This window comes from Nomascus leucogenys, chromosome 16, assembly GCF_006542625.1.
Source record: "Nomascus leucogenys isolate Asia chromosome 16, Asia_NLE_v1, whole genome shotgun sequence".
Lineage (NCBI taxonomy): Eukaryota > Metazoa > Chordata > Mammalia > Primates > Hylobatidae > Nomascus > Nomascus leucogenys.
The window spans coordinates 50,197,074-50,216,163 of NC_044396.1; the positions used below are offsets into that span (position 1 = coordinate 50,197,074).

The following is a 19,090-nucleotide window of genomic DNA, read 5'->3' on the forward strand; positions in this document are numbered from 1 at the left end:
GTCCAGTTGTGTTCTTTTAATTAAGATAACTTCATTATTTCTGTACCTAATATACCTAACTGGGATGGAAATGAACAAATTTCCCAACTCTCATTCTTGGGAGTGAACATTTGCATTTACCAGCAGGGGGTGCCAGTTTGCAAAGCTAGGAAATACCCAGACCAGACTCAAATTCTTGGCCAGAAGTGCCAACCCCCTGAGGCACCCACAGGGTAGAAATGTGTAGTCAATGGCTGGGTGTGGTGGCCCATACCTGTAATCCCAGCCCTTTGGGAGGCCAAGGCAGGAAAATCGCTTGAGCCCAGGAGTTTGGGACCAGCCCAGGCAATATAGGGAGACCCTGTCTCTACAGTAAATAAATAAATAAATAATTTTATTTATTTATTTTTTTTTAAAAGAAGAAATGTGTGGTCAACCTATTACCTTACTGCTTTTTCCATTTAGACTGTGGAGTAAAAGCTCTTACCATATTTTGAGCAGTCAAAACACCCACACCACTCTGAACAAATGGTTTATTCCACATTGGGCCTTGAATTAAGAATTGCTTAATTAAGAAAATGTTTCTTTCCACGCTTAACTAATCAAAGAATGTTGGATGGTCATGGTCAAATAATCCTAGTAGGGTTTACGTTGTTTACATTGTACTCTTTTGGCAAATACAATAGCTTGTTAGAGATGGCGAATATCTTTTTTTTTATTTTTTTGGTCATCCAGGCTGGAGTGCAGTGGTGTGCTCTGGTCACTGCAACCTCTGCCTCCCAGTTTCAAGTGATTCTCCTGCTTCAGCCTCCTGAGTAGCTGGGATTACAGGCAGGCACCACCACGCCTGGCTAATGTTTGCATTTTTAGGAGAGACAGGGTATTCCTATGTTGGCCAGGCTGGTCTTGAACTCCTGAGCTTAAGCAATTTTCCTGCCTTGGCCTCCCAAAGTGCTGGGATTACAGGCTGAACCCCTGCACCTGGCTGAGTATCCTATTTTTATGAAGATAGTTTGGTGATCCAATTCTGAATTCTCTTTCACAAAGGCCAGCGATGTGGACATCATAAAGCCATTCATTTGCCCACACACATTTGTAAGGTAAAAGGAGAATGACCCTTCCCTTCTTCTTTCTCCCCACACCAGATAGCAAGCCATGCCGTGTTTGAAATGTTGAAAGCATTTGCTTATAAGATGTCATTACATCTAAAACTACATCAGCTTCTCACCTCTCCAGAGCTTATAAACTTACGAGTGTTTGGTTATAATCTCAAGGCTTTAATTGCCTATGTAGAATCGGTGTAATTTCAGAGAGCAGGTGACAAGTATGGAATTTCTCTTCCAGTTCCTTTTAGTATCAACAAAAGTTGGCATTAGTAATCCACGCACAGGCAAATTGCAGGCTTTTTGATTTACTGGTCAGTACCACCACTCAGCACATTTTTTGGGGAACATTTGAATTGTTAAAAGTTAACAACCATATCATTATTCTTGTGCCTAATGAAAGAGGTCTCTGGACATCAAAGCCAGGGTTTAATAACTCCCAAAGGTAGAAGAAAGGCCAACCTATATTATTCTAAAATACTCTTCAGTTTAATAATGTGCTACTGAAATTAATAAACATGCTACTTCCATCCACCACTGGGGACAGAGGTCTGCAAACCTCACTAATTTCCAGAAAAAGAGTTCTGAGAAACCAACTGGGGATACCAATTTTGTTTTGAGATCTGCCTCATTTTGTTTTCTCATAGAATATGGACATTTCTAAAATTTCTTTTTTTTTTTCCTTTGGTTGTTGTTTTTTGAGACAGAGTCTTGCTCTCTCTCCCAGGCTGGAGTGCAATGGCACGATCTTGGCTCACTGCAACCTTCACTTCGTGAGTTCAAGCCATTCTCCTGCCTCAGCCTCCCAAGTAGCTGGGACTACAGGAATGTGCCACTAGGCCCGATTAATTTTTGTATTTTTAGTAGAAACGGGTTTCACCATGTTGGCCAGGCTGGTCTCGAAATCCTGACCTCAAGTGATCTGCCTGCCTCAGCCTCCCAAAGTGCTGGGGTTACAGGCATAAGACACCATGCCTGGCCTTAAAATTTCTTAATAAAAGTAAGTATAGTGATTCATACTATCACATAAATTTAAAATGATGCATGTTGTATTGAATTGATTTGTGTGACCCTGATTCTAAACATTTTTTTTTTTTTTTTTTTTTTTTTTTAGACAGAGTCCCACTCTGTCACCCAGGCTGGAGTGCAGTGGCATGATCTTGGCTCACTGCAACTTCTGCTGCCTGGGTTCAAGCCATTCTCCTGCCTCAGCCTCCCGAGTAGCTGGGACTACAGTGCATGCCACTACATCCACCTAATTTTTGTATTTTTAGTAGAGACGGGGTCTCACCATGTTGGCCAGGCTGGTCTCGGACTCCCAACTTCAGGTGATCTGCCCGCGTTGGCCTCCCAAAGTGCTGGGATTACAGGCATGAGCCACCACACCCGTCCCTGATTCTTTTTTTTTTTTTTTTTTTTGAGATGGAATTTCGCCCTTGTCACCCAGGCTAGAGTGCAGTGGTACAATCTCGGCTCACTGCAACCTCTGCCTCCCGGGTTCAAGCGATTCTCCTGCCTCAGCCTCCTGAGTAGCTGGGATTACAGCCTCTAAACACTTTTAAAAGAGTCATTTTGGCCAGGCGTGGTGGCTCATTCCTGTAATCCCAGCACTTTGGGAGGCCAAGGCAGGCAGATCACGAGGTCAGGAGTTCGAGACCAGCCTGACCAACATGGTGAAACCCCGTCTCTACTAAAAATACAAAAATTAGCTGGGTGTGATGTCGGGCACCTGTATCGGGAGGCTGAGGCAGGAGAATCGTTTGAACCCAGGAGGCAGAGGTTGGAGTGACCTGAGATGCGCCACTGCACTCCAGCCTGGGCGACAGGGTGAGACTCCATTTCAAAAAAAAAAGAGTCATTCAATGACAAGAGAAGAGGCTTTCCATGGCAGCTGTACTGTTGTAGAGTAGCTTTGGGTTGGAGAGAGGGTTTGGGGCCCAGCACCTCACTAGGAGGTCACAAGGCCCAATGGTGACTTTTCCAACCACCACCACACCCCTAGCAGTTCAGTGGAGAACAAAGTAATAGTGATTTCAAATAGCAGTTATTTAGTGGATCAGTATAGATTATCTTCAAGTTTCTGGATATAAGAGTTTTTAAGCAACATTTTTTTGGTTTTCTTGGCGGGGGTAGAAATAACACTTTCTGCCTAGGTACTTATATGTAGCAGAATGACTGTTTTAGGCAATAATTACAAAAGAAGGATGTTATTAAAATAATTACTTTTTTCTTAGTATAAAACAATACATGTTCATTGTAGAAACTTCAGAAAATATAAACTTTAAAAGATGAAACATTACCCATAATTCATCAAAGATGATCACTGTTAGTATGTTGATGTACATGAGGGATTTTTTTTTAATTGCAAAACTTGTTGCAATAACAAGTTAGTCAAAGCACAACTATCAATAGAACTTTGAGTCTGTTGAGTCAATGAGCCAGCACTTAATCCACTGGAGAAATAGGTCATAGAGAATGTTCCAGTAATTCTTGCTATATTCATAAACGTTGATTAGTGCTGCAGAGTAAGCAACTCTGTCTAAGTACATTAGCACTTAGCTGACCACAATTTATGATTTATGCTAGATGAATAATTCACTGAAATGGAATCCTTTATTTGGAGTTATTTTTCATGCTTTCCAATTGCTGGAACACATGGCAGAAGTGAGAAAAATAGTAAGCTCTTCTGAGGGAAGGAAAGTTAGTTCAAACTTCATTCTCCTCCCCTAAGTCTAGTACAAATTTGCCATTCTATAAGTATATTATTTTAAAAAATATTAAAAAAAAAAAATTAGCCGGGCGTGGTGGCGGGCGCCTGTAGTCCCAGCTACTCAAGAGGTTGAGGCAGGAGAATGGCATGAACCCAGGAGGCGGAGCTTGCAGTGAGCCGAGATCGCGCCACTGCACTCCAGCCTGGGAGACAGAGCAAGACTCCGTCTCAAAAACAAAAAACAAAAACCAAAACAAACAAAAAAAGTGTATGAAGTCAGAAGTAGGCTTTGAAAAATGAAATTGTTGGAGATTTTAACTTTACCCGCCCCCACTAGGCAATACGTTTTAATATATAAACTGTTAAGAAATAAGTGAACAAAATCTCACCAAAGGAAATCTGCCTATTTTATTTCCATTAGAAAAATATTATCTATATAAAATTTTGTTCCACTATCTTCTCCTTGACCTCAAATTTAAACACTTTAATTTTACTCAAGTAAAAGCACAATCACATAACTGACATCAAAACTAAATAGTTCACATCATTAGTTTGAATTAAATGTGTTCTTGATTATTTCTCAAGAATAATAACTCTTCTTTCCTACCTGGTATTTCTCTTTTATTTATTGAGTAACTATGTAATGGGCATCTCTTTCCTATATTCAGTAATACAGGTGTACACAGGTGTAATTTAAAACAGTAACTGGATTCCTTCTTTAATCTTCATGTTCAATTCTCCCTATTATATGGTATTTCCATAATAGCTTCAGATATTTTCATCAAACTCACACTGTCATCAATTGTGAAAATTAAAAGGTTAAGATGTTACATCAATTGTAAAAATTAAAATGTTAACAATTCCAGACTACACAGCACTGGGCCCACTTATAATGATGCTGTTGTCAGTGGTCCTTGGACAGCTACTGCTTCAATTTCAATTCGGCTGCCCTGTGAGGAAAATGAAAGAATTTGTTGTAATCATTTTGTACAAATTGCAAACTCTATAATACCTACTAAAAACATGCAACCAACAGCAATATAACATTTTTAACATTAAACTTTTCAAGGAAGGAAAGGAGAAGGAAATATTCACCAAGAACCTATAATAGACCAGGTTTCCATGCTAGGTATATTCATATACTATATTAGCTTATATGATTCTCACAGAAGCCCTATTAGAGAGATATTTTCCCCCCAATTCACAGAATAATATGCTGAAGTGTAGAAAGAGTAATTAAATCATCCCAAGTCACAAGCTAGATAGCAGAGGTTGAACCTTTGTCTTGTGATTCCAAGTTCAGAGCTCTTTCTACTACACCCAGTACCTTAATAGGTTTGATAATGATCATTCCAAGTAACAACTAATTAAAGCAATACAGATGACACTCTTAAAACATAAATTTTCTTTAGTAGAAACTGCAAGTGGAAGTCAGTAAGAGCTGCTTTTTTATAGGCACGAATATTGTGCTGCTAAGCTTCGAGTTAGAGTAGCAAAATCAAAATGGTGAGAAACATGTGTGCCCCTGGTTTAGAGATTATTTTTCTAGTGGAAGGCTTAGATTTTTAATTGTACAATAGCCAGGTGAAATTTTTACTGCAGAACTCACAAACAAACCTGGCTCAAATTTATAGTCCCCTAAGTAACATTACAACAGTACAGCTGCTATTTTATTTTTTCTCACAATTTTTTTTTTTTGAGACGGAGTCTCGCTCTGTCGCCCAGGCTGGAGTGCAGTGCCGCGATCTCGGCTCACTGCAAGCTCTGCCTCCCAGGTTCACGCCATTCTCCTGTCTCAGCCTCCCGAGTAGCTGGGACCACAGGCGCCCGCCACCACGCCCAGCTAATTTTTTTTTGTATTTTTAGTAGAGACCGGGTTTCACCGTGTGAGCCAGGATGGTCTCGATCTCCTGACCTTGTGAGCCACCCGCCTCGGCCTCTGAAAGTGCTGGGATTACAGGTGTGAGCCACCACGCCTGGCCTTTTCTCACAATTTAAGTATTTTGATTTTGATTCTATGTTCATGTGTTGTCTTAAAAAGTTTCTTAATTTTTTTTTCATGCATGTAATATGGGGTATTTCCTTTCAGACTTTAAGTCCCTGGGGAAGCAGGGTCTATTTCTTTTCTTTTTAATTTTTTTTAGAGACAAGGTCTTACTGTTACCCAGGCTGCGGCACAGTGGTTCGTTTATAGCTCACTGCAGCCTTGAACTCCTGGGTTCAAGTGTTCCTCCCACCTCAGCCTCCCAAGTAGCTGGGACTATAGGTTTGCACCACCACCATGCATGGCTAATTTTAGATTTTTTTTTTGTAGGGATGGCTGTCTTGCTAGGTTGCCCAGGCTGGTCTAGAACTCCTGGCCTCAAGCAATCCTCCTGTGTTGGCCTCTCAAAGCACTGGGATTACAGGGATAAGCCACCCTGCCCAGGCTACTTCTTTTAAGTTTCCTTTCACAGTGCTTAGTTTACTTATAGAAGGAAAACAATGTAGAAATTGAAAACTGTACATTAGTCATTTGAAGTGTACTTACTTTGGGCAAAGCAGCAACTTGGTAAGCAGCTCTAGCAGGAAAATTACTCTTGAAATCTGAATTTAAAAGAATTTCATTTTTTTTAATAGAGAAGAGTTGAAAAAATAAAAGTCAAGTGAAAAATTTTATTTTAGTTTTCAGATATTCTATTGTTATTCAATACTCTACAACTAATAATCTGGCAAATGCTTCACATACTAGTCAGTTCTTAGATATAAGCAATATTTTATTTTTACTTTTTTGAAACAGAGTCTTGCTCTGTCGCCCAGGGCTGGAGTGAAGTGGTGTGATCTCGGCTTACTGCAACCTCTGTCTCCCACGTTCAAGAGATTCTCCTGCCTCAGCCTCCCAAGTAGCTGGGATTACAGGCATGCACCACCACGCCTGGCTCATTTTTGTATTTTTAGTAGAGACGGGGCTTCACCATGTTGGCCAAACTGGTCTCAAACACCTGATGCCAAGTGATCCACCCACCTCAGCCTCTCAAAGTGCTGGGATTACAGGTGTAAGCCACTGCGCCCGGCCTTAAGCAACATTTTAAAACAGAGGCTCAGTATCAGATCTGTTTGATAAAATATTTTGCCATATGATTCCTATGATAGTTAATACTTTTTAAAATCTCTTAGCTTTCTGGCAAAAAAAAAAAAGAAATACATACCCTAACATTTTGATCTTGTTTGATGTGAATGGAGTTTTGTTTTTAAAGTGATATTTATAAACTATTTATCCAAATAGGGAACAAGTGCCCATCTCCAGCAATTTTGGCAAGTACTTCCACTGCCAACTTTGGTCTTTTCTAGTCATTTCTTCAGGAGAGAATAAGTAATGATGCTTTTTCCATGTTATACCTTTGCCTCATCCCACTAGGTGTTGGGGATACCAATTTTCCCTACTATGACATCAATGTTAGTAATAGCTAACATTTACTCAGTGCTTATAACACACCAGCATCTAAGTGCTTTACATGTTGTACTGACTCATTTAATCATTCCAACAACCCTATAAGGTAGGAGTATATTATCTCCATTTTGCATATGAGAAAACCAAGGCATAGAAATATTAAGTAACTAACTAATGAGTCTGAGAGAGCCGGGATAAAGATGGTGGCTGGACTACACAGCAACAGTAAATAAAATCTATGCGTAAAAAACTTTTTAGGAGAGTTTAAAAAGCCTGAGAAGGGTTTAATGAAATTAAGCTTTTGAAAAATGGATATGTAGGGTTTCAGTATATTGTTTTAGGGAATGCAATAGAAATGTCTTAGAACTTTTTCATGGGGGGTATACAACATATTTCCAATCAGATTATTAATTCTTTTAAGATCTATGACCATTTCTTTAGCATCTCCTACCACTCTTAATTCATAATGCACATTCGTTAATGTGACCAGATTTATTTCTTTTTAAAAATGGAAAATACGAATAAAGCCAAATTACTTACACTGTTTGTAGATTTCATTGACAGTATTGAAGTCATTTATGTCAGCCAGAAGAACAGTTGTTTTCACCACTGGAAGATATAAACATTGTCATTAGGTTTAGTTATTTGGTCTGACCCAAAACATTACTTAGAAAAAGAGTGTATGATTCTGAGACTGTCTTGATTAAAATGGGACTGAAATGGGACCAAAGAAGTGAAGTAGAACAGTTGCTATTTAAAATAACTTTTAAATAGCAACAAAGATACGGCACGGCATCTTACTGGACGCCATATATTTTTCAAAAAGACCAAAGAAATATCAAAAAGAAATGTGAAATAGTATCAAATTGCTCACCGTTAGTGAAGTCACAGCCTGCAGCTTTCAGAATTTCACCCATGTTTTTAAGAGCCTGTGAACCAAGCCAAGAAAGGCCTAAGTCACTGATGTTAGATTTAAAGCTTTAATTAAATTCAATTAATCATCTTTTACTAATACCTCCTTAAATAGCTTATGTTGCAGAAGAATCCTCCCTACTTGCTTACGAGTGTGTTTCTTGGCTTTCCTTTAATAGAATGAGTCTTTCTGAAATATGGTGAAAAGGTTGTCTCCTTTTGTGCGTAAAAAGACTAGGTTGAAGTTCCTTCTTCAGTGCTAAAATGTGTTAATTGTTCAGCCAATGTCCACAGAAATAATTTCTGGGGTTCTTCATTTGATATCACTTCAAGGATAAGGATGAGCTAGTAAGCATTAAAACATGTTTTCTTTTAAAGCAATATTTGACTTTAAAGGGTTCTTTTTCCTTTTTCTCAAAAAACAGTATTAGTAAATTATATAACAGTTGGAGATACTGGCTTCTGGGAAAACATTTATCTTTTTTTGGATTCACTCTTCCTTCCCACTTTGCTGGTCACAATGTAATATTTCATTATATTCTCGTGTCTTTTAAAATAATCTTCTAAATAGGTAATACATGGATATGGCAACAACAACAAAAAACTCAAAAGCTATTAAAAAAGCATATACAGTGTAAAGATATCTCTCACCCCCTCTCCCTCTCCCAAGTTTCCCTCCTCAGAGGTAACCACTGTTCCTGATTTATTGTATATCCTTCTAGGTACAGTCAATTGCTTACGTTACATATTTTTAAACACACAAGCACACATGGTAGCATACTGTGCATGTTGTTCTGCATCTTGGTTTTATTACCATGCAACAATTTACCTCAGAGATCTTTCCACATTACTTTAGTTGTATTGATCTAGCATAATTTATTCAACCAGTTCTTTATGAGTGGACATTTAGGTTTTTAAAAACCTTTTAGCTAGGCAGGGTGCAGTGGCTCATGCCTGTAATCTCAGCACTTTGGGAGGCTGAGGTGGGTGGATCATGAGATCAGGAGATTGAGACCATCCTGGCTAACACGGTAAAACCCCATCTCTACTAAAAATACAAAAAATAAGCCAGGTGTGGTGGCACGTGCCTGTAGTCCCAGTTACTCGGGAGGCTGAGGCAAGAGAATTGCTTGAACCCAGAAGACAGAGGTTGCAGTGAGCTGAGATCACGCCACTGCACTCCAGCCTGGGCAACAGAGCAAGGCTGTCTCAAGAAACAAAACAAAACAAAACAAACTTTCAGCATTATATGACTCAGTAAATGCATTAAATTATAGTTGATTGTTTTATTTTATTTTATTTTTTGAGACAGCGTCTTGCTCTGTGTCCCAGGCTGGAGTGCAGTGGCGCAATCTTGGCTTCCTGCAACTTCCACCTCCCAGGTTTAGGCGATTCTCCTGGATCAGCCTCCTGAGTAACTGGGACTACAGGCATGTGCCACCTGACTGGGTTACTTTTTTTTTGAGATGGTGTCTTGCTCTGTCGCCCAGGCTGGAGTAGAGTAGTACGATCTCAGCTCACTGCAACCTCCGCCTTCTGGGTTCAAACGATTCTCATGCCTTAGCCTCCTGAGTAGCTGGGACTACAGGCACATGCCACCACACTCAGCTAATTTTTGTATTTTCAGTAGAGACAGGGTTTCACCATGTTGGCCAGGCTGGTCTCAAACTCCTGACCTCAGGTGATCTGCCCGCCTCGGCCTCCCAGAGTGCTGGGATTACAGGCATGAGCCATTGTGCCTGGCCTCCCCCCACTAATTTTTGTATTTTTAGTAGAGATGGGGTTTCACCATGTTGTCCAGGCTAGTCTTGAACTCCTGACCTCAAGTGATCTGCCAGCCTCGGCCTCCCAAAGTGCTGGGATTAGAGGCATGAGCCACTGTGCCTGGCCTAAATTATGGTTTAGTTATATTTATTGGATTAAAATTATATTCCCCATTCTTATTTTTAAAAATGTTGACTTTTTACTTCTGTAGTAGTAATTTTTTTTTTTTTTTGAAGAGGGGCATTTCAGTGGCCCTGACAAGAAAATTTCCCAATCCATGTGGAAGTGGCAACATGTCATCTGACGTCAATGATTCAGGTTTAAGGTCAATTTAGTGTTAAGGAGGTGGAATCTCTCTTTCGGTTGTTAGATGATTCATGATCCATCAAATTTCCAACTCTTAGATAAAAAAACTATGTTAAATCAAGCAGTAAGTAGTTTAAAAAACATTTATCTGTTAATCTCTATAAAACAAATCAGGCAAGTGGATTCTTAATACTCTTCAACATTAAAAAGGTAGTAGAAAAGGGAACCTCAAATGTGGAAAATGACTTACTTGTTTAGCTTCTTCTGCTACCCCTCCTGACACAAGCTGTCCACTTGAAGGGTCCATGCCTATCTGTCCTGAAATGTAAATGGTCCTGTCGACTAATACAGCTTGACTGCAATAAACAGAAAGCTAGTGTATTTATATAAGTATAAAACATAAAATTCAATGCTAGAAGACTTTTTTGATAGGACAGAGAAGTATACATTCTAAAAAAAAAAAGATACATTGGACTTCATGAAAATTAAAAACTTTTGTTTATCAAAGATATCTTTAAGAAACTGAAAAGGGGCTGGGTGCTGTAATCCTAGTGCTTTGGGAGGGTGAAGCAGGAGGATCGCTTGGGACCAGGCGTTTGAGACCAGCATGGGCAACCACTCAGTCTCTACAAAAAACAATAAAAAACAGCCGAGTATGGTGATGGTATGGGACCCGCAGTCCCAGCTACTCAGGAGGCTAGGGTGATTGAATTGCCTAAGCCCAGGAGTTGAAGGCTGCAGTGAGCCATGAGTGTATCACTGCGCTCCAGCCTCAGTAGCACTGGGTAACAGAGAGACCCAAAATAAAAAAAAGGGGTCAGGGGAAGAAAAGGCAAGTCACAGATTGGGAGAAAAATATTTGCAAAACATATAACTAATAAAGTACCTATATCCAGAATATAAGAAGAACTCTTAAAAGTCAATAATATGAAGACAACCCAATAAAATATAAGCAAAGGATACTTCACAAAAGAAAATATACAAAGAGTTAGAGTACACTAAATTTGCTCAACATTATTAGTCATTAGAGAAATGCAAAGCAAAACCACACACTAAGACATCACTGATAAAGCAAGCATTGGCAATGATGGGGAGCAGCCCTCATACATTGTTGGTAGGAATGCAAAATGGTACTGCCACTTTAGAAAATAGTTTGGCAGTTTATTTAAAAATTTAAACATATACTTAGCATACAACCCAGCAAACTCTTCTTTTAGAGACAATGTCTTGCTCTGTCACCCAGGCTGGAGTGCAGTGGTAGGATGTTGGCTCACTGGAGCCTTGACCTCCCAGGCCCAAGCGATCCTCCCATCTTAGCCTCCTAAGTAGCTGGGACTAAAGGTGTGCACCACCATGCCTGGCTAATTTTTTATTTATTTTTTTTATTTATTTTTATTTTTTGTAGAGATGAGGTCTTGCTTAGGCTGGTCTCAAACTCCTGGACTCAAGTGATCCTCCTGCCTCGGCCTCCCAAAGTGCTGGGATTACAGGCTTGAGCCTCAATTCAGCAATTTCTTTCGTAGGCAACTATCCAAGAGAAATGAAAACACATGTCCAAAGACTTTACGTGAATGTTCAGAACAGCATTATTTATAGCAAAAAAGCAAGACGCACACACATGCACCCACTGATAGATCCAACAAAGGACTATATATTGTCTTATTTCACTTAAATGAAACCTTAGAAAAGACAATAGCAGCAGAAGATGATTAATTGTTGTCTGGGGCCGGGGGTGATCATAAATGGGTACAAGGGAATTTTTTGGGAGTGATGGAAATATTCTAAAATTTGACTATTATAGTGGATGCATGATTCTATACATTTACCAAAACTCATGGAACATTACACTTAATTAAAATGGGTAACTTGTTTTTTTGAGACGGAGTCTCACTCTGTCACCCAGGCTGGAGTGCAGTGGTGCAATCTCGGCTCACTGCAACCTCCGCCTCCCGGGTTCAAACAATTCTTCTGCCTCAGCCTCCCAAGTAGCTGGGATTACAGGCGTGAGCCACCACACTCAGCTAATTTTTGCATTTTTAGTAGAGATGGGGTTTTGCCATGTTGCCCAGGCTGGTCTTGAACTCCTGACCTCAGGTGATCCGCCCGCCTCGGCCTCCCAAAGTGCTGGGATTAGAGTCGTGGGCTACCACACCCGGCCATTAAAATGGGTAACTTTTATAAGTTACTTATACCTCAATATAGCTGTAAAGCAAAAAAATGCAATTTCAAGGGCACTTTTAAAAACATAAGTAGTCATCCTCAGACAAGATTAGTCACTGCTTACTGAAGGATCAATTAAGGATATACTTTTGAGGGTCCACTTCTGATATGGCTTGGCTGTATCCTTGCCCAAACCTCATCTTGAATTGTAATGCCCATAATCCCCACAAGTTGAGAGCAGGACATGGTGGGAGATAACTGGACCAGGGGGGCAGTCTCCCCCATGCTGTTCTCGTGATAGTGAGTTCTCACGTGATGTAACAGTTTTATAAGTGTCTGACAGTTCCTCCTACACACGCACGCTCTCTCTTGCTTGCCTTCATATACTATGTGCCTCTTCCCCTTCTGCCATTATTGTAAGTTTCTTGAGGCGTCCGCAGCCATGCAGAACAGTGAGTCAATTAAGCCTCTTTTCTTTATAAATACTCGGGTTGTATCTTTATAGCAGTGCGAAAACGAATTAATACAACTTCATTTCTGAAAAGTGCTTACTTCTGTAACTGACTTTTTCTGTTATGAGGATGCTAAATTTCAGAAGTAGAATAAAATCACAGGAAAAAGAATACAATACATTGATACCTGAAAAAAAGCCAAATAAGTCTACATTTTATAGGAATCATATTAGTTTTGGGATGAAGAAAGTCTGTTTTTTTAAGATGTTGAAGAAAGAAGCCTTAATGTAATTTTAATTTAGAAGTGAAATGTGGCAGGGCATGGTGGCTTATGCCTATAATCCCAGCACTTTGGGAGGCTGAGGTGGGCAGATCACTTGGGGCCAGGAGTTCAAGGCCAGCCTTGCCAACATGGGGAAATCCTGTCTCTACTAAAAAACACAAAAATTAGCCAGTGGTGGTGCACTTATTAAACATTCTTGTACACCTATAATTCCAGCTACTTGGGAGGCTGAGGTGTGAGAATCACTTGAACCTGGGAGGTGGAGGTTGTAGTAAGCCAAGATCACGTTATTGTACTCCAGACTGGGCAACAGAGCAAGACTCTGTGTCAAAAAAAAAAAAAGTGAAATTTGTTTTAAAATTTCTATGCTTATTTATAAATTTAAGATAGTCTCATTTTAATCATCTTCTTTTAGTTCCCTATCCTTCCATTTTCCAACGTGCTCCAAACTTTCCTCTTTTATTTCATGAAGTTTTCCCTGGCCTTCTTGACCACATCTTTTTTTTTCCTTTATAATTTATTTTTGAATAGGAGTTCATACAGTTCAAAAATCCAGAAAATATACAAAGAATTGGAGTGAAAAGTCTTTCTTCCATTCTTGTTCCCTGTTTGCTCAGTTCCCTGCCCAGAACCATTGTTCTTCTTTATGTATTCATCCAGTTTCTTTAATGAACAGATAACCAAAACAAATATATATTTTCTCTCTTCTTTTACATAAAATATGGCATATTAAACATTCTTGTACACTTTGTTTTTTTCACTCAACAGAATATCATGAAGATCTTTCCATAAGTATATGTAGAGTGCTTCCTTATTTTTTTTAACAGCTACATATGTTTTACAATATGGATGTACTTTATTTAATCAGTCACCATTGCTTCCAATATTTTGTTATCATAAATAAAACTGCACTAAACACATACACACACACACTTTCCCTAAGTAACTTTTCTTTCCCCTGGATCCCAGGAGTGCTTTGGTTGTATCTTCCTTATACTATGTACAGGATCCTGCCTCGTGTTGTAACTCATCCTGTTATTATCCTGTCTCCCAAGGTATCTTAGACTCTAAACTCCTTGAGGTCGGGGTAATGTCTTATCATGTTTCTGTAGCTGTGTAGGGTGTAGGTGATTCCTTGTATACAGTAGGCACACTATAACTACTTGCTGACGTTTTGCTCTTTAACCACTTACTAGCATAAACAATTTTGGTTGTCAGTGAATCTCTTTTTAGCAGGACTTGTCGACTTATAGCGAATGCTTTGGAGAGAGGTAAGGAGGTATGTTTAAACTTGGTAACATGATTCAGAAAGTCTAGAAAGTCTTCTCAACTATCTGGCTTTCAAACTGGCCCACAAATAGGTAACTACTGAGTTTGTTAATTAGTAATCTTTTCTCTGGTTAAATAATACCATCAGTAAACACTGTTTTTTATTAACTGTCCTGTGTAGAATTAGGCCGTCTGCCCTAGGTCCTGTGCAAAGTGCCTTCAGCTTTCCCCATATCTGAAACACACCTTAAGACCATATGGATTATTATTTATCAGAAACTTCATGATAGTAAAAAGAAACTCTTTTATTTTCAAAATATAAAAAGCAAGCACTGGAGCTGAGACCATCTGAGCTATGTGAGTTATCTCTCATAGATCTAAAGAGGTTTGTTCATAAGAATAATTGGCTAGTTGACACTTTCTGAGCATAAGAATCCTACTATCCAAAGACAAGTGGTTGGACTTCAGAAAATTTAAAAGTGTACTGTTCTACTACCAGGTTAAAGGGTAATCACACTTTCAAAAGCATTCTAATAATTCTCACATCATAGTCTATGCCACACGGGCTACCGCTTCAAATTATGAGGATGGTGTGCAAAATGTGCGACGCAAAGCAATGCAATGTTGAAATCTTTCAAGGTTCTGTCTGGAAGTATTCCTGAAATGTGCTGAGCTGATTGGCTAATTAGTGACAACACCCCATCCATCCCAATGCCAGGGACTGAAAGTTCAACACATTTGAATTCTTCCTGGAGAGGACTCAGGATTTTCAAAAAGTGTACTCACGACACACTCCACGCACAAAAACTCTTGTTTCCAAAAGGTTCCTAAAACATGTCCAATTAACTTTATCAGAATATAAGTAGTTAGTTGCAGTCTGTTTTTTTTCTTAAACATTAACTATTGAAAATAAGCACTATTTCTAGTCACCTAGTGCACAAGAGGCACAATGTCCTGGAAGTCTCCACACCATGAAGCTGGTTGGTGGCTTTTTTTCCTTGTCATACTGGCACATTCATATGATGATTCCCCTCTTTTTTGCTTTCAGCTTAATAAAGACAGTTGACTCCCACCTACCTTCAAGTCAACCAGGCACATTACTGTTATGCTTTCTTTCTTGAACAAAGTCCACAGAGTATCTCTAAATAGGTCAAGGAAGGGGTATGCTCTTTAGCAGGCTCCAGGACAAAGTGTCTCTAATAATCACTTTGATTTGGTTGTGTCCCTCTTGTTTGGAGGCAAAAGTCTTTTTCTAAATGCTACCACTGTGTGATTGAGAGAAAGACATTAGGGCAGAAGGAGAAAAAAGATCACAAATTTTTACTTATAATATCCCCTAACTATTCTCACTTTCTTTACCTCCAAATTTCTATCAGAATAACTATCAGAATTCTTTTTAAAAGATCTGATCATGTTCCACCCTGCTTAAAAACATTTAGCCTGGGCAACGTGGTAAAAGCCCAGCTCTATAAAAAATACAAAAATTATCTGGGCATGGTGGCCTGAGCCTGTAGTCCCAGCTACTTGGGAAGCTGAGGTGGGAGGATGGCTTGAGCCCGGGAGGTTGAGGCGGCAATAAGCAGTGATCCTGGCTCCAGCCTGGGTGACACAGAGAAACACTGTCTCAATATACACACATACAAACACACAACCACAACAACCACAAGAAAAAAAACACATTTGATTGTTCCTCATTATATACAAAATAAAGTTTATATTCTTCCATTTAGTATTGGAAACCATCACAACCTGTACCCTGCTAAAATATTCTTTGTTTTTTTTGAGACAGAGTCTCGCTCTGTAGCCCAGGCTGGAGTGCAGTGGTGCGATCTTGGCTCACCACAACCTCTGCCTTCCAGTTTCAAGCAATTCACTGCCTCAGCCTCCAGAGTAGCTGGGATTACAGGCATACGCCACTATGCCCGGCTAATTTTGTTTTTTTTTTTTTTTTTTGTATTTTTAGTAGAGACGGAGTTTCACCATCTTGGCCAGGCTGGTCTTGAACACCTGACCTTGTGATCCACCTGCCTCGGCCTCTCAAAGTTCTGGGATTACAGGTGTGAGCCACTGCGCCTGGCCAAAATCTAATTTTTATTGGTCACTTTTATTTAATTCCCACAATAATCTTATCAAGTGATATTATTTATGCCCATTTAGAAGACAAAGAAGCAAACTAAGAGAGGTTAAGTCACTCTGCAAGATCACATAATTAAAAAGAGGCAAAACAAAAATTCAAATCCAAAGTCCAACTCTTAATCAGTATTTCTCAAAGGAGTCAGTCATACACAGTAAAACATAGTAAGAAAATGATTCCTTTTCCAATTTTTTTTCTATCTACACCAGGGACAACAAAGTAAATGATTAAGGCTAGGCTCTAGTACCCATGTCCTAAATTCAAATTTTGTTACATCACGTTTTAGTGGTGTAACTTTTGGCAAATTATTTAATTTTGCACACATCAGTTTCTTCATCTGAAAAATGGGGACTATAATATAACCATGCACATAAATCACTTAGAACAGTGCCTGGTGCTGGCCAGCCGTGGTGGCTGACACCTGTAATCCCAGCACTTTGGGAAGCCGCGGTAGGTGGATCGCTTTAGGTCAGGAGTTCAATACCAGCCTGACCAACACAGTGAAACTCTGTCTCTACTAAAAATACAAAAATTAGCCGGGTGTGGTGGCACCTGCCTGTAATCCCAGCTACTCGGGAGGCTGAGACATGAGAATCACTTGAATCTGTGGGGTGGAGGTTGCAGTGAGCCGAGATTGTGCCACTGCACTCTAGCCTGGGCAACAGAGTGAGGCTCTGTCTCAAAAAAAAAAAAGTGCCCGATGCTGCTGAGTAAGCATCAGTAAATGTTAGCAATGATGACTCTACCCCGTTTGATTATATTAAGGAGAAAAAAAATCATCTTTAGAAAACAAATTAAAACATCACTTGAAAGTTCTTAATTAAACTTTTTTTTTTTTAAATAGATATGGGGTTTCACTATGTTGCCCAGGCTGGTCTTGAACTCTTGACCTCAAGCAATCCTCTTACCTCAGCCTCTCACAGTGCTGGGATTACAGGCGTGAACCACAGTACCCGGCTAAAGAAACATCACTCTTAACAAAGAGAGAGCAGGCCTCAGGTTTTGAGCCAACTGCAATATCTAGCTAAAATTTAATAATACCTTTTTTAAATTGAGTTTATTTTTTACTATTACTTTGTATTGAATTGTTTTCTATTTAGTGTACTGTTGTAAAGTTTCCTTTTTCAATTAACTTGTTAAATAAAATGAAGTGAGCCATCTCAAAGAAATAGGTTAAGTAAATTATAAGTGATATACGGATTTGGCAAACAAACAAACAAACAAAAAAGATAGAAGTAGCACTTGAATTATGAAAACTTTCTCCCCAAAATCTTTATACCGTGCATTCTTCTACCTCCATGCCCTCACTCAAGCCATTCCCTCTACCTGACTTCTACTTCCATGCCCTCACTCAAGCCATTCCCTCTACCTGACTTCTACCTCCATGCCCTTCACTCAATGACTTTCTGTTGAAATCCTTAATAAATTAATTTAAAAATCAAACTTTACAACACTACTATAAATGACAAAACCAACCTTCAAAACCAAAGGACTACCTTTCACAAGGAACCTTCCTAAATCTTCTTTTTCCTCTTCCACCCCAAGTTAAAATCAATTTGTCTTTTTTCTCCTTTACTCCCTATCCCACTTGCCCTCTCACTTCCACTGCATTTTATTTCCAAGTTTTCTATAATAATTCCTGTTCTGCCACATCTCAGTGCCTTTTCTCACAGCAGTAGGTTTAAAGGAGGGAGCTGTTGATGGGGCTCTTTTCAATTGACAGAGGGGAGGACCAAGTATGAAGCTAATGAAAGAAGCTGGTCATAAAAGACCGCATGTTTTATGATTCAATTTATAGGAAATGTCCACAACAAATAAATCCATGAAGATGCAAGTAGATTGTCAGGGGCCGGGGGGAGAGGAGAATGGGGAGTGAATGCTAATGGGGATGGGATTTATTTTTGGGGTGATGAAAATGTTCTGAAGAAAGTGGTGATGGCTGCACAACTCTGTGAGTATGGTCAAAACCACTGAATTGTACATGTTAAAGGGGGTGAATCTTATGGTACGTGAATTATATCTCAATAAACCTGTTACCAAGAAAACAAAAACGACCCCCTCCCCCAAACAAAACACAGGGTCTAAAGGCTTCTAACCAGGGAGAGCTTTCTGGCAGGCTGGGCTCCGCAGCGAGGCAGCCCCAGAACGAGCAAAGTCCCATGGAGTGCAGGTTCCTGGTCCCATCGTGGCTCCCAACTCTCTGTGGGTCTTCGGGCGCGTTGCTCGCTTTCCAGGCTCAATTTCCTCCCGTGTTAGCTGGGGCTCCAACCCGGAGTGGCCCCAACCCCGAATCCCAGAACCCGCACGCCCTGGGTCCGACACTGCTTCCACTAGCCTCGTTACCTGTAGGGTCCAATGGCCCCTGGGGCTTTCGCGGTGCTGATCACCCTTCTGATCAAGGACGACATGGCTAAGCCTTGCCTCTTGCAGCCCGTTCAGGAGAAGAAGCCCCAGCACCGGCCCTGCTCGCTTCTCACGGAACCGACCAACCACAGCAGCGCCTCTGCCCCACAGCTCCCGCTGGGGGCGGGCTCGCGCTGCATTCTGGGAACTGTAGTTTCGGCGACGCTCCAGGCCACGTGGAGGAA

At 40.0% G+C, this 19,090-nt stretch overlaps 1 protein-coding gene across 1 annotated transcript; it reads right to left on the reverse strand.

Annotated features, from left to right (window-relative positions):
* Positions 1 to 4,185: 4,185 nt before the first annotated feature.
* On the reverse strand, positions 4,186 to 19,055 carry RIDA (reactive intermediate imine deaminase A homolog). Its single transcript, XM_003256036.4, has 6 exons — positions 18,846 to 19,055; positions 10,455 to 10,560; positions 8,097 to 8,151; positions 7,763 to 7,831; positions 6,323 to 6,378; positions 4,186 to 4,742 (listed from the first exon to the last, which is right to left on the reverse strand). Exons 1-6 carry the CDS (start codon positions 18,908 to 18,910, stop codon positions 4,680 to 4,682), a joined length of 414 nt encoding a protein of 137 aa, XP_003256084.1. The 5' UTR covers positions 18,911 to 19,055; the 3' UTR covers positions 4,186 to 4,679.
* Positions 19,056 to 19,090: the final 35 nt, after the last annotated feature.

What these genes read in the sequence shown, in the direction of transcription:
- RIDA (XM_003256036.4), bottom strand. Translation starts at nt 18,910, where the DNA reads ATGTCGTCCTTGATCAGAAGGGTGATCAGCACCGCGAAAGCCCCAGGG. An exon ending in GGGGCCATTGGACCCTACAG is followed by an intron (nt 10,561 to 18,845) that starts GTAACGAGGCTA and finishes TGTTTATTGCAG; the next exon opens with TCAAGCTGTATTAGTCGACA. An exon ending in TAGCAGAAGAAGCTAAACAA is followed by an intron (nt 8,152 to 10,454) that starts GTAAGTCATTTT and finishes CTTGGTTCACAG; the next exon opens with GCTCTTAAAAACATGGGTGA.